The following is a 15,902-nucleotide window of genomic DNA, read 5'->3' as shown; positions in this document are numbered from 1 at the left end:
GTCCTTAAATATGTAGCTAATATGAGGTAAGGCAGTTATCCTCCGAGGTCCAACTTTGGGCTAAGAGATGGGTGTGGGGGGTGATCTTCGATCGATTTTAATCTTCTTCCTTTAGAGGTCTCTCTTGACAAATTCTCCTTCCTGTTTCTTTTTTTAAAACTTGTGTGTGTTTTTTTTTTTTAAATACGGTGAGCGTCTTCCCCACGCCTCTAAATTGTGGTCTCCACCAAAATGTCGTTCAAGGGGGGCACGGATAATCAATTGCAACACTCGAGACCCCATTCGTGTCTTCTGTGTTATGAGAACTTCAATCTCTCTATCTTTTCTTTCCTCGCTTTCCGACAGAGCGACAAATTCTTTGGTCCCGCTTATACCTCTTCTAATCATGTCTCTTTAGATCGTTACTTGTCGCATAGCATTCTTCAAATTCCCACATTCCTCTCATTACTCCCCCGGGCCCTGAATCGGATCTCCCACTACATGTGGCCTTCGATTGACCGAAACGAACATTCCTCGAACTGATCTACACCCCCCGAAAATCCATTCCCGCAAACCTTGCGATCGGAGACCCATTTGCGGGGACTGGCACGCCTCAAATCCAGTGTCTCGAGCTCGAATCGCGTCGAGCGATTCACAACAGAGCTATGCCCTGGCGGCCGCTGCCTCGTATCGCCTTTGCTGTGGCCATATACCCTTTCAACCCGTCTTCCCCGGCGGATCTACCATTGGAGCTTGGCGATGAGCTCTACATAATTGAACAAGGAGGGACCGACGGTGAGTGGTGCCGAGGCTATTTGGTCGCGCCGCCCTCATTGCTAGCTGGCTTGACAAGCACCAAAGGCCAGACCCTCGAAGCTCGCGTGTTCTCAGGTATCTTCCCGCGGAACTGCGTTGAGATTAGAGAGGTGCTAGGCGACGGCGATGGATATAAGGCACTACTAAATGCTGATCGGGGAAGCATCGATCGACTGACATTGCCCGGCTGGGATGGAGACTTGATGTCCAGAAATAGTCTCACTTACTCCGCCAATGACTTCCAGGCTGTTGGCGAAGTGTCGGACGTTGTCTTTGCGAGAAAGGGGAAGCCTTCCCAGATTGTTATTCACAAGACCGATGGATCAAACCAGGCAAGTCCACAATGGCGATCGGGCTCCATCCCGCATACGCCTGTCTCCTTTGCTCCTCGCGACCCCGATGCGCCCAAACCTGCTGCCCCGGTCCCGATGCTTAAGATCGGTGATGAAACTCCGACTTCTCTCACCGAGCCGCTAGTCGACGAGATCGCATCGTGTCTGCGCGAATGGCATTCGACGAATTTGCATGAACTGCTTCTGGCACGCCGGTATGATGTGTTGGAGGAAATGTCGAACATTGTACAAGAGCTGGACTTTGCGAGACGACAATTACTCCACAATGTTCTGACTGGAAAGGAGAAGGAGGCATTGCGGGACGAGACAGTCTGGAAACTTGTCAAGGCAAACAAAATGCTCAGCGGGGACGTCATTGTTCGCGATCCGGAACAGAGAGGCCGTTTGCTAACGGGTGACGACTCCGCTATCCAATTGGCAAAGCTGCAGTCCGAGATGAGTATGCTCGACTCCAGTCCCACCCAAACATCCGATGCTACAGCACTTCACCATTTGCTGCTGGAAATCAATGCGGTGTCAGGGAATGCGCCGGGACAACTGACCATTGGAATTCAACTGTTTTCACGATCAGATGCCGGTGCACTCAGTCCATTATCTGAGACCTTTAGCTTAGATATTCCGTCTCCTGATAAGTTCATCAACATGAGCCAAAGCAGCAAACTGAAGACACTGTTCACCGAGCTGGCCGCAACAGATATCGGAGATGGGTCCGCGAATGGGCGGCAGCTCTATCTAGTTGCTTGGGTTCGTGCCCCAGAGACGCGATCCACGGCTGATACCACTCCTGTGTCGAGGCCATCAATCTCACGAGACAGCCCGATCTCACCCAAGGCCACGACAAATGGAGGCATTCAACCCTCCGTCAAGGGCAGTTTGAGGACGCGACGCAGCATGATGTGGACGGCCAAGCCACGCGGACCGAGCCTCGATCAACAATCTAAGCCCACTACCCAAGGGATTCCACGATCATCGAGCAGTGCATCCAGCGTCAAAGAGCCAAGCACCCCTCAACCCGCCCCAACGAAGGAGGTCTCGGCGATCCGCACCGTTGGCGTTGGGATCTTGGAGATCTCGCCGATCCTCCGACAGGATAAGGACGCTGAGCAGGTGATCAATATTTGGTCGCCCCGTCGAGACGGGGAAGATGGTGAGGGGCTGACGGATGGCTTTGACAAGTTGATCCGCGCCTTGCTTCCTAGTCCCACCGGCCGGTATGTGCGTGCCGATCCCGCGGCCCGTTTGCACCTCCATCTACGCCCCTTTGTCAGTAGTGACTCCGAGTTCCTGATCCGTCAGAACCCTACCATACTGCACGATGTCGTACAGACACAGCGTATTGGATTCTCCAAGGCTCCTACGAAGCCAAGATCCGATATTTACGTGACGCTCTCTCAGGCCGTGTTCCCCACGGATGCTCTCCTGTCTCATCCTCAGGCTGGTCAAATTCCTCTACAGGCGACCACCGGACTCCACAATCTTCAACTCACTCTCGAAGTGCGTGATGCTAAAGGAGCACGGATAGACAAATGTGTCTTCCCTTCGTCATCCAATACCTCGAACACAGCATGGCGCACTACAGTCGCCCAGCGAGGCACGCCTTGGAACCAGACAATTCGCCTCAAGATTCCCACGGAACAAATCCCTGGTTCGCACATGGTGATGAGTGTTGCAGATGCACCAGAATTCCCCTTCGCTCTTGCCTGGATGCCCCTTTGGGACCAGCAAGCTTTCATTAGAGATGGACGTCATTCTCTGCTGTTGCATGCTTATGACAAGCAGACATCTAGCATTGAGAATGGAAAGGGTGCTTATCTGAACCTCCCATGGAGTGCACTCGGCAAGAATGAATCCGCCAAAGATGAAGCTGTGACGGGTCCATTGGCCACTTTACTCCTTGAAACCCATCTCTGCAGCACAGAGTACTCCCAGGACCAAGTCATTCTAAGTCTTCTGAACTGGCGAGAGCGACCAGTGGGCGAGGTCTTGGATACATTGAAGCGTTTACTCTTTGTTCCGGAGATCGAGATTGTCAAACAGCTCAGTGGTGTCTTTGATGCGCTGTTCGGAATCCTGGTCGATAATGCTGGTAATGAAGAATACGAGAACTTGATTTTCAACAACCTGGTCACCGTTCTGGGAATTGTTCATGATCGACGATACAACCTAGGCCCGCTGGTCGACCGCTACGCCGATGAGCAGTTCAATTTCCCATTCGTCACCCCATGTCTTATTCGAAGCTACTTACGTCTCTTGCACGCGGCGACGGACAGTACACAGTCTCGCAGTCTCCGCGCTGCCTTCAAGGTGGGACGCCATCTATTGAAGTTCATCATCAAGGCTCGTGAGCAGCAAAAGGCCAAGGAGGAAGGCATTGGAATCACCACAGTCCAATCCACCTTCAACAGAGACATGCATACCATTTTCAAGGCTCTGGAGACTTTGATGAAAAACTCCTCGCCGGCTTTGGTGGGTAGCAAAACACTGGTTGTTCAACATTTCCACACGTGGCTCCCTGAGCTCTCCAGCGTCTTGAACAAAGATGAAATGATTATGATCGCTCTGAGTTTCATGGATTCATGCAAGGATGTCACCGGCATGTTGATACTCTACAAGCTGGTTCTCATCCAGAACTATACCCTATTTGACGTTTTCAACTCTGGCGAGGAGAGACAAACCTTGATCTCCAGCTGTATTGGCTGGCTGGCTCCATACTGGGGTTCCACCTCGGGCGTCTCGGATTTGTATCGTGATCAGGTGCGACTGAGCAGCTCAATCGTGGCTCAATTGCTCAGCCAGCCAGATCGTCTGATTTATGGATTCATGCCTAGCATCGTTGCCTCTTACTGTGCGATCTCCACCGAGGGAGTAGATGAGACCGAATATCTGTCTTTGCTTTTCAGCAAGGCTTTCCCATTCCAGATGAAGACTGCCAGGACTCCTCAAAGCTTCGATGAGTCTTTGGTCGAACTGTCTGCGCTCATGGCTGCCATTTCCAAGATCGCATCTCCCAAGCTTCCCTCCATGAAAGAACTAGAGCTTGCATTATTTATTGCTCAAACTCTTGAGTCCCACAACTCTATCCTCGACTGCGAGGCTTATCCCGAGACCTGGTTCAGTATTCATGTGTACAACCACCGCGCAACTATCAAAAGTCTTGAACATATTGCTGTGTTACTAACTGATAAACTCCTTCCGGCACCGGATGATGCCGATATATTTGATACCAAGCTGTGGGAGTCATTCTTCACAACTTTGTTGAAGGTGATTTCTAGCGATGTCCTTGCGCTCGAGACCTTCCCCGAGCAGAAGCGCCGCGCTGTCTGGAAGATTGCTGGCGATGTGCGCGAGCAAGGTGCAGACTTGTTGCAGTCCACCTGGGAAGCCATTGGTTGGGAGACCACGGATGATGAGAGGGAGCGCTTCAATCTGAAAAGGTTGGGCGGTTATCAGGTCCAGTATGTTCCTGGCCTGGTTCCTCCCATCATTGGTCTGTGTCTCAGTGTCCACGAGGGGCTGCGACACGTTGCTGTTCAGATACTGCAGACGATGATTCTGAGTGAATGGGATCTGAACCAGGATATCTCCATTATTGAAACGGAGATCATCTCTAGTCTGGACATCCTATTCAAGTCCAAGCAGATGAATGAGAGCGTGAGCCAGAAGATTTTCATCGGCGAGCTGTTGGATCTATTCCAGAATGACGCGATATCTGATGATCTATTGTCGAATGCTGTCAAGAGTCTTGTCGGAACAGTCGATGAGCTCTTGGATCTTTTGGTGGCTTCTCAGAGTGGTGCATCAACCCAGAGTCTGCACGCTCTGAAACTGATGGAATATATGAAGGACATGGGTCGTGAGGATATCTTTATTCGTTACGTTCATGAACTTGCCGACGCTCAGGCCGCAGCAGGCAACTTCACCGAAGCAGGTCTTGCCCTTCAGTTCCATGCCGACCTCTACGAATGGGATCTCACCAAGCCTATGCCGGAGCTGCTCACACCTGCATTCCCAGCTCAAAATTCATTCGAACGGAGAGAGGCTTTGTACTTCGCCGTTATCCAGAACTTCGAAAATGCCATGGCCTGGGGCCCAGCATTGACTTGCTACAAAGAACTCGCAGTGCACTATGAGCACACGACAATGGATTTTGCCAAGCTCTCTCGAGCCCAAAGCTCCATAGCTCGAATTTACGACTCTATTGCCAAGGGAGAAAAACAATTCCCGCGTTACTTCCGTGTGGCCTACAGGGGTCTTGGATTCCCTCCCGGCCTGCGTGACAAGGAGTTCATCTTTGAGACGTCTCCGACAGAACGCATGGCTTCTTTCGTGGATCGTATGCAACGGGATCACCCTACCGCGCAGATCATGTCTACTGGCGAGATTCCTGACTACGAAGGCCAGTTCCTTCAAATCAGTGCCGTCAGCGCATATCGCGATGTTTCTCATCCTGTCTACCAGCGCTCCAAGGTTCCGGCCTCTGTCCGCGAGCACCTGCTGATCTCGGATCCGTCTCGCTTCTCTGCCACCTCGCGACGGCACACGACCAGCTCCGACCCCCGTGAGCAGTTCGTTGAAAAGCTCATTTTCACTGTCTCGGAAGCTTTCCCGAATATCCTCCGTCGTAGTGAGATTATTTCTGTTCAGGGGGTTGCTCTGTCGCCTCTGCAGACTGCCATTGAGCGCACGTGGCGCAAGACACAAGAGCTTCAGCTTATTGGGCGCCGTGCTGCGTCGGGTGAGGATTCTAGCCTGTCTAATCTGACTGACGCCTTGGAATCACTCCTTGAGCTCAAATTGTCCACCTCGAACTGTGTAGCCTCGTATCGCGTATTCCTATCCGATGCGGAGACGGCAAGGAACAAACTGCTTGAGGAAATTAATGAAGACGATGAAGAGTTCCAAGAAACACAGCAGCCTGTGGACCCCATGGAGACTGCACTCTCCGTTGCACTCATCGACCACGCCTTGGCGATCAAACACGCACTGTCTCTTTACCAGCGTCCCGCCCAGCAAGCTACCCAGGCCGAACTGCTTCGGCGCTTCGAAGATGTCTTCGAGCCCGAGTTGAGTTCTTTCATCACAGCTCCACTGGAGTACACATCACCTACGCCCACACAAACAGCCCGCCAATCCCCCTCGAACGACAACCGCCGAATGCCACCACCTACCCAACGAGCCGTCAGTTCAGAGCAAGACCGTGCAGCGCGAGGCAATGCCCACACACGCAAGCGCTCCGACAGACAATCTGTCAGTCAACGGATCAGCATAATCAACCCCTTCAAGCGATCCCACGGCGCCACCAACTCCATCTTCACCATCCAGCAATCCGACAGCAAGGGCCAGATAGTGGATGAACATGACGAAAACATCGACGACGACACGGCCACGATCCACAGCCGCACAACCAACCAGTCCCGCGGCGGCCGAAGCGAGAAGCGCCGCAGCTTCTTCGGCGGCGACAAGACAAAGCACGGCTCCTCGCCATCCGTCACCCATGAATCCCAGACCTCCTTGAACACGCACAATGCCGCTCGCGACACGGTCCCCCGCTCCCATGACGGCCGCAGCCGCGCTGGCTCCCAACACCACGGCCCTACCAATAATGCAGCCACGGAACGGGCTGCGCCCGCTTCGAGTGGTGGGTGGTCAACACTCCCGTCCACGCGCGATTATTCGCGGCCTGTCACGCGGGAGAGTAATGCGATGACTATGACCACTACAAATGGGACGGCGCCTTTGTCCCCTGTTTTGAATAATAGTAATAGTGGGATGCGGGATTCGGTGTTCCGTCGTTTCAGTATGCTCAAGGGTGTTGGTCGCAAGGGCAGTCGGATGGATTTTAAAGCCAATGGTGCGCTGCCAGAGGAGTAATGATCACCCTTGTTTTTGTTTTTTTTCGATTCGATCCTTTATACCTCATTTTTTTGTTTTGTCTTGACTCTCCTTTCATCTTACTTTTTTTTTTTTTCTTGATGTGACTTACTACCCTGATGTATTCTTTGCTATTATTTTTTCTATTATGTGGGGGTTCTTTTTACTGGAGTTCAAAGATATACCATATTGTGCTATATTGTGCTATATCCACGTCCAATCTATTTCCATACATATACATATACATACTGTGTTATGTATAATTCAATACGTGTAATGTTGTATAAAGTCTAAAGTCGTCAACCGTGGATCTCAGAAACTTATTGTCCGTGCATTCCATCGTTGACTGTGGCAGTGCTGGTCTTGGCATTGATTGTCAGCCAATCAAATTATTAAAAATTTGGTAAAACAGGTGTAGAGTGGGTCGTCATAGCTCCCCTCTCCCCACTGACTGGGCCACACCGTACCAATTTGGGCCTCCACTTCTCTCATTCCCGACATCAACAGGCTGTGCTAACCTTGATTTCATGAAAATCTCATGTTACAATCGCTAAGAAAGAAAAGTGGCTGAAAATCCACTACTTATTCATTTCAATCTCTTGGAAGCTTTTGGTTATTATGTGTGGGTTGATATACTCTTCTCTTCTCCCCTTCTCTCATTCCCCCATCCGCTCCTTTCCGGCTTTCTGTGAAAGTCTCCCCTAAAAATTATACACATTCAAATCCGTTCAGGTAACGGATATTCTCCAGAACTAACTCGGGAAAAAATTCCATATTCAGCTCTCCCTAACTTTCGTTCCAACTTCCGAAGCCATACATTCGGCCCTCGAAGAATGAGCTCTACAAACAACGCCTCCCTACACGGTGAGCGAACAGGACTCCTCGATGCACGTCATGGCTCCTTCGATGGCATCGCTCCTCATGAGCACACCGATCATGGAGGACACCACCACCACCCCAAGGATAGCCGTGCCTGGGTGCACTGGCCGATGCACGTCGTCCATCTAACCTGGAGGACCATCGTCCGTGACTACGTCAATGTCCTACTTATCTTCGTGCCATTGGGCATTATTGCCGGTGCTCTCGAATGGAACTCAACCGCTGTCTTTACTCTCAATTTCTTTGCTATTGTTCCCCTCGCTTCGCTGCTCAGCTTTGCTACCGAGGAGCTGGCTGCTACTTTAGGCCAAGCACTTGGCGGCCTCATGAATGCCACTTTTGGAAATGCTGTTGAACTCATTGTAAGTTTGCCAAGCCCCCCCAGCCTCAAAATTAATGCCCGAACTGGTAACGGAGGGATGATACCTATCAATTTGGGATGCTAATTTTGCTTTTGTTTCTGATAGGTCAGTATCATTGCCCTGAGACAGGGCCAGATTCGTGTCGTTCAGGCTAGCATGCTCGGTAGCATTCTGTCTAACATCCTGCTCGTCTTGGGATGCTGCTTCCTCGTCGGTGGACTTCGCTACCGCGAACAGTCTTTCAACACCACTGTGGCGTCAACCATGTCTTCGCTCATGGCTGTGGCGTCCGCTTCGCTTATCATCCCTGCTACCCTCTATGCCGCGATCTCGAATAACAAAGACGCCAAGTCCAATAGCGCAAATCGGACCGACGATGCGCAGCACAATATCCTCATCTTGTCGCACGGTACCTCGATCATCTTGCTGGGTATCTACGTCATGTACCTCTGGTTCCAGCTACGGTCCCACTCCGACCTCTTCGAGGAGACCAATAGCAGCGATACCGAGCACATCGCTGGCGCTGAGGAGGAGGAGGAGGAGGAAGAAGAAGAGCGTATTCTCAGCCCCTGGGCTGCCGCGGTTGTTCTTGTCATCGTGACTATCCTCGTCTCTATCTGCGCTGATTACCTTGTCGATGCTATCGATCCCCTAGTAAAGACGACAGGCATGAGCAAGACGTTCATTGGATTGGTTCTGATTCCGATTGTGGGCAATGCCGCAGAACATGTGACTGCCGTTGTCGTTGCGTACAAGAATAAGATGGATCTCGCGATCGGTGTTGCTATTGGTAGCAGCTTGCAGATTGCGTTGTTTGTGACACCGTTCTTGGTTATTCTGGGCTGGATCATGGGTATCGAGATGACACTGCACTTCCAGACTTTCGAGACTGTTGCGTTCTTTATTTCCGGTTTGGTTGTCACCTTGCTGATTCAGGATGGAAAGTCCAATTACCTGGAGGGTGGTATGTGTCTCGGCATGTATATCATTCTGGCCTTGGCGTTCTACGTCTATCCTGATGATATCTCCAGCTAGAATATGGCTTGGAATTATTTTCGGTTTTAATTTTCGGGTTGTGGAGGTTGTCGTTCTCTGAGGCTTTCTCTTTTGTTTGTTTCATTCTTCATCCCCAAGCGTCTGCTGTGTTTTCTTGTATTATATGGCAAACGTGTTTGTTTATAAGTACCTTCGTAGTCAAAATTGCATCTGTGGGTATATACTTCTATAAGAATTTGTTAATAGTAGCCAAAAAAAAAGTAGTCAAATGAATAGTAGAAGTGAGTTAGTTGATACATTTCTATATCGACATTATATACTTGCAGAAATATATATACGCTAAATACTAAGTTGGAATCAACAGAAACAGCCTCCTCTTCATATATACTTTGTAGACCTGGACAGATGCATCGAAGCTTAGTTTTTCCCCTTTCATCATAATTCAGACCGATGTTCTCCAGAACCCCTCAATCCTGTTTTCATTGTACATTTCCATGACCTCACATCGTTGGAAATCCTTGGCGCTTACATAAGTATACCGGAAATTTGCTCGAGACCGCAAACTTCCCAAAACAGGCCGGTTAATCTCGACCCCCAATCTCAATAATATACAGGGGCCAATTCCCACAACCGTAACCATGGCGCCTCGACTCAACCTCTTCACAGCCAATAAGGCCGTCTCGGCCCTGCGCCAATCCACGACTCCCGCACTGTCTTCTCCCCGGAGCATCGCCATCCCCGTCCGATTCCGCGCCGTGCAGTCACTACCCATCCAGCGTCGATGGAACTCCTCGAGCGATAAGAAGGTCGCGCCCCAGCCTGACGAGCAGACTTTCCCGACTGCCGATCAGCTGCCCGATGTTACCGAGGAGGCCAACGAGATCTCCCGAATTATGGATAAGGAAAAGCGCTGTGATGGCGTTCCTTCTTCTCCGGAGTTGGAGCAGGGATCACCTGTTGAGGAGGTGAGGAAGAATGCATAATCCGCCTGCTAGATCTTGCCGGAAAGCAGATATCGCTGGATATGGTTGTTAACTGTTTGGAACAGATCCTCAGCCGCGATAAGGATGCCATGAAGCACATGCCGAAGGTTATGCGGGACGCATTGAAGAAGTCCGGTGGCTCGCGCTCGTTCTCGACTTCCGCCAGGAGCCTTATGAACGATCTGCATGGCGTTCAGCCTAACAATGAGTCCGACATTATTTCGAGTATGCCTGGACTCGAGGGTGCTAGTGACGAGGCTGCTGCTGCTCTTGCTAGCATGATTGAGCAGGTGCAGGGTCAGGCTCTTGAGGAGAACCCTGGGCTTAAGTTCGATGCGCCTGTTGTCCCGGAGGACTTGAAGACATTGAACTTCCGCAAGCGTTACGATACCATGCAGGATCAGTTCACTAAGATGATGATGGAAAGTGGGAAATTGACCAAGGCGCAGAAGGTATGGTTTTCTTTTCCCGTTTATGTTTGAGTAAGAAAATTGTCTAACTAACGAATACTAGAACATGTCTCTTATTCTGGATCATCTCCGCACTTCCTCCCCTCCCCAGATCAACCCTCGTCGCCGTCTCCTTGGAGCTCCCCCAGCTTCCCAGCTTCCCCTCGACCCCGTCCTCTACCTCACTCTCGTCGTCGACTCCGTGGCACCTCTTTTCCGAATTCGTCAGCAGAAGGGTATCGCTGGTGGTGGTACTGCCGTGCAGATCCCCCACCCCTTAACTCTGCGCCAGCGTCGCCGTACCGCGATCAAGTGGATTATTGATGCGTCGGAGAAGCGACGCGATGCGCTGTTTGCGAACCGTGTTGCGGCCGAGGTGGTCGCCGTTGCAGAGGGTCGTAGCGGTGTCTGGGAGAAGAGAGACCAGCAGCACAAGATTGGTATCTCTGGTCGTGCGAACTTGAATACTAACGTTCGTCGCTAAATTGGCCTTGGAGGCTTGTATTTCTTCTATCTGGGTTTTGGGGTTTGTCTTGTATCTCTGAGCACTTCTGCATATGTACATTTATATAGTCTGGTCAAAAAAAAAAAATTGACATTTGTTCTTCATGGATTTATTGAATTCTCCGAATTGGACCCTTGTTGTTATGCGGAGTTTTTATTGTGGCTTATGACTTCGTACATATCATTGTCCTATATAGGCATGGCGCTTATTCCCTAGTGTTACTCCGTACATTTTCTATTATTGGGGGCCACCTGCCTTGAAACAAACTTACTCGCATGCCTTGCATATATCAATTGCTATACATCAACCCCCATATAACCTTGTTCTGTATGCTCTCCCAGTGCTTTGTATATAACATTGTCTGATAGGCCCCCGCCCTCACAGCACGCTTACCTAATTGCATTTTAGCTTGAGCCCTGACCTGGAGCAGCGCAACTGTTCCTGAAGTCAGATAAGGAAAAAAACACTCCAAGACGTTCAATATTTTACATATCTACAGTCTCGAGGTAGATTCCAACCAGCTACAAGATACGCCTTAATCAACGGAGCCCCGCAATATATCATTGCCGACTTGACCATAACCAGTGCAACCCTAAGCTCCAGCTGACCCGGATTTTCGGTCCTCTTCGCGCCCCCCACCACAAGAGAGTCCACTCCTACATTCTGCTCGGCCTTGTCTCTCTCTCCACCCCTTGGATGACCTAGGCCGACTCCCCTCCGGCCTCCTCCCTCGACGGTGGCTCCTACCGTGCGCAACGAATCCATTGAACTCGTCGACTACCGCCCTTCCTCCCACACCGCAAGCACCAGCGCATCTGGCCGCGCTCGCTTAGACCAATCCCAAGAAAGCACTAGGCGGTCTGACCCTGCCGCAGCCTCGCAGCCATTTGCGGGCCTTGATATCGGTGCCGGAGAATCGAAGGAGAGATTAGAGCTCGAGCAGTCTCGCCCGCAGGGCTCTCGTCTTAGGTTCTGGGCTGAGGCTCTCCGACGTCGCGCTCATAACGCATCGCACGGGAACGTCAATCCGGACTCCGAAGCCAAGATGAAGTTCTCGCATAGTGTGCAGTTTAACGCTGTGCCCGAATGGAGCTCCAATTACATCGCGTATAGCAATTTGAAGAAATTGTAAGTTGTTTCGCTTATGGCTTAGTCGTGGGACCTTGTGGCTGTGTTAGTGTGTACATACAGATTCCCGGATCGGAATTGGTGTCACATTGCACAGGACCGAGGCGTGGCTATGACCGGGTCGGATAATTGGATGGTGCTAACGTTGCATTCGTGAACTAGGATCTACACCCTTGAGAAACAGGTCAATCGCGTCGAGGGTCCGTCGGCCCCAGATGTAGAGTCTGCTCCGTTGCTGGGCGGTGTTCACCCGAGTGACCCAGATGCGGTCTTTAAACGGGCTCTTGATATCGAGATGAATAAGATCTGTTCCTTCTATCAGAAGAAGGAGGCGGAGATTTTCCAACTCGTCGATGAGCTTATCAAAGATGCTGATGTGTATATTTCCGAGACGGACGGTGTTAATATGGACCCCGTGAGCGAGACAATCATCAAGGCAAGCTCCCGCCGCAATGGTAATACCTTGCTTTCACGCCGGCGGTCTAGTGGTGTGAGCAATGACTCTATGGCGGACGATGAAAGAGAAGGCGGCGACAGTGACGACGACCGGTCCCCGATGAACCTCACACAGCGCCGGAGATTGATGCAGTCGACCGATGGCGAGTCTGGCACGGAGGATCTGGCAGACTCTTCCTACTTCGGACAATCGACCACGCGAGAGCCGCACGAGTCGTATCTCAACGACGAGGACTTCCTCGCTCTTTACAATACCGGCATATCACTGAAGAAGCGCCTGATCGAGTCCTACGTCTCGCTCTGCGAACTTCGCTCCTTCATCGAGCTGAACAAGACTGGTTTCGCCAAGGCCCTGAAGAAGTACGACAAAACCCTGTACCGCAACCTGCGCCGAGACTATCTAGCCTCTGTTGTCCATCCCGCGCCACCTTTCACCGAAAGCACCATGGCTGCAATCGATCGGCATATCGAGAACGTGGAGGGTGTGTACGCGAGCATCGTCACGAAAAACAATAGGCAGTTTGCCAGGCGCGAGCTGCGTCTGCATCTGCGTGAACATGTCGTCTGGGAGCGGAACACTGTCTGGCGTGAGATGATCGAGATCGAACGCCGTGCGCAGGCCGCTAATGTTGGTATCCGTCGGACCCTCCTGGGTGGCGATGAGGACCCGGCCACTGCACGTCGCCAGGGTGACAAGAATGAGATACCTACTAAGGAGGTATCGACGCCGCTTGGTCGGTTCCAGTTCCCGTTGTGGCTCTGCAGCTTGAGCTTTGGTACTTTGATATTTAGCGTCGCCATCTTCGGCGCAGTGCTGTCTGTGAAGATTATGGACACTCCCGAGGAGCAGAACTGCTTGGCTATGCTGGTCCTCGTTAGTATTTTGTGGGCTACTGAGGTATGCGATGCTGTTTGTATTTGTTTTTGCTTACATTGAATGCTAACATCGAGTGATAGGCTATTCCACTGTTTGTCACTTCGCTTCTTATCCCATTCCTGGTTGTGACTCTAGGCATCATGCGGTCAGACGAGGAGCCTCCCACTCGATTGGGACCCAAGGAATCAGTCGGCAAGGTGTTCTCGGCGATGTGGACTCCTGTGATTATGCTGCTTCTAGGTGGCTTCTCGATCGCAGCGGCGCTGTCCAAGTACGATATCGCACGGCGCATGGCCATGTTCGTGCTGAGCAAAGCTGGATCGAAGCCATCCGTGGTGCTCTTGACCAACATGTTTGTGAGCATGTTCCTGAGCATGTGGATCAGTAATGTTGCATCTCCCGTGCTCTGCTACTCGATCATCCAGCCTTTGCTACGTAATATGCCTCCCGAGTCAGACTTTGCCAAGGCACTTGTGCTGGGTATCGCGTTAGCTGCCAATGTCGGTGGTGCAGCGTCCCCAATTGCCTCCCCCCAGAACATCATTGCCCTGCAGAACATGAACCCGAACATCAGCTGGGGCACATGGTTCTTCATCGCACTGCCCGTCTGTATCATCTCCATTCTCCTCATTTGGGCTCTGCTGCTGGTGACATTCCGTCCCGGCCGCAACACAACCGTGATGCCCTTCCGCCCCGTCAAGGACCGCTGGACCGGCATGCAGTACTTCGTCAGCATTGTCACCATCGTAACGATCATCCTCTGGTGCGTCAGCCACCAGCTCGAGCACATATTCGGTGACATGGGTGTCATCGCCATCATCCCTCTCGTCCTCTTCTTCGGCACCGGAATCCTCAACAAAGAGGACTTCAACAACTTCCTCTGGACGATCATCATCCTCGCCGCCGGTGGTCTGTGTCTTGGCAAGGCCGTGACCTCATCAGGCTTGCTGCAAACAATCGCGATTGGAATCACCGCCCGCGTCGAGCATCTCAGTCTCTACGGTGTCCTCATAGTCTTCTGTTCTCTCATCCTCGTCATGGCAACCTTCATCTCGCACACCGTCGCAGCCCTTATCATCCTGCCGCTTGTCCGCCAGATCGGCGTTAGCATGGAAGACCCTCACCCCAACTTGTTGGTCATGGCCAGTGCATTGATGTGCTCTGTTGCGATGGCATTGCCAACAAGTGGGTTCCCTAATATGAGTATGTTTCCTCTAGCCCACTTACATGGAATGAACTCTCTGCTAACCTGTCCTTAGCTGCTATCATGACCGAAGTACCCACTACAGGCCAGCGATACCTCCAAGTCCGCCATTTCCTCACCCGCGGCATCCCGGCCAGTCTCATGTCCTTTGTGGTGATTGTCACACTTGGATATGGACTGATGTATGTTGCGGGATTGTAGGATCTATGATGGGTGGTCTCGTGACGCTTTAAAGAGGTGGCTGTTTGTTTTTTTGGGCTTAGATCGGTTTATATACGATGCAAAAGAAAAGAGATATATGAAATGTACGACTCATCTTGTGTTAGGGTGTATTACCTACTCTTTTCTCGGTCTGGCTGTGGTGATTTCTTGTGTTTATGTTTTCTTTTGGCATGGTTCTCCGTTGGGTTGGTTTCTTTGTTGCACAAATGATAGATGACTAGATGATTGTCTAGAGTGTTTAACGCATACATATGTATATTTCATTCTAATGGATTCACCCCAATATGAGAAACAGTTACACCTGTCCGACTTTCTTAAGATTTCTAAGAAAAGATGCACGCCTGCATGACGTCTAAGAGTCAATAATCTGTGTAAGGTCTAGGGAATTCTCTTTCCATGTTGCCTTGATCTTTTACTTTCAATTTACACCGCATCAAAGAAAAACAAGCACAAAAGCCTAGTTCATTATTCCATTTCCCAGACTCAGATACTTTATAAGAAAGGCTTAAGTACTGTACACCGCAAGACACCACAGTCCGAGGCCAGATCTAGGGAGATAGGCCTAGCTGCAGACAAAACCAAAAGACAAAAAGGAAATAAGACATGAAAAATAAAAAAAATAAAAAACAATCCATGCATCGTGCATCACCGTAACATAACCCATAAACAAGTCATTTCAGGTATCCGTAGACACACCCATTACCCCGTCCAACGGGGTCCAGATGTTGAAGATAGAGCAGATATATATATATATACACTCCATTCTATTTGCTTCAGGCAAAGATTAATTACTAGAATGTCAGTCAGTGAAATGCACCAACA

At 50.8% G+C, this 15,902-nt stretch overlaps 2 protein-coding genes across 2 annotated transcripts; both read left to right on the top strand.

Annotated features, from left to right (window-relative positions):
- Positions 1 to 644: 644 nt before the first annotated feature.
- On the top strand, positions 645 to 9,295 carry N7479_004094 (guanine nucleotide exchange factor DCK1; the record flags this gene model as incomplete). The annotated part of the gene is made up of 3 exons (XM_057251791.1): positions 645 to 6,999; positions 7,752 to 8,260; positions 8,366 to 9,295. 3 exons carry the CDS (start codon positions 645 to 647, stop codon positions 9,293 to 9,295), a joined length of 7,794 nt encoding a protein of 2,597 aa, XP_057111116.1.
- A 599-nt stretch (positions 9,296 to 9,894) lies between these two features.
- Positions 9,895 to 15,059, top strand: N7479_004093 (putative plasma membrane phosphate transporter Pho87; the record flags this gene model as incomplete). Its single annotated transcript, XM_057251790.1, has 8 exons — positions 9,895 to 10,221; positions 10,305 to 10,691; positions 10,753 to 11,128; positions 11,693 to 11,699; positions 11,899 to 12,321; positions 12,484 to 13,675; positions 13,735 to 14,857; positions 14,914 to 15,059. 8 exons carry the CDS (start codon positions 9,895 to 9,897, stop codon positions 15,057 to 15,059), a joined length of 3,981 nt encoding a protein of 1,326 aa, XP_057111115.1.
- Positions 15,060 to 15,902: the final 843 nt, after the last annotated feature.

Source organism: Penicillium vulpinum (genome assembly GCF_028829585.1).
Source record: "Penicillium vulpinum strain IBT 29486 chromosome Unknown utg000002l_segment0_segment0, whole genome shotgun sequence".
NCBI classification, from domain to species: Eukaryota; Fungi; Ascomycota; class Eurotiomycetes; order Eurotiales; family Aspergillaceae; genus Penicillium; species Penicillium vulpinum.
This window is presented reverse-complemented; position numbering and strand designations above follow the sequence as displayed.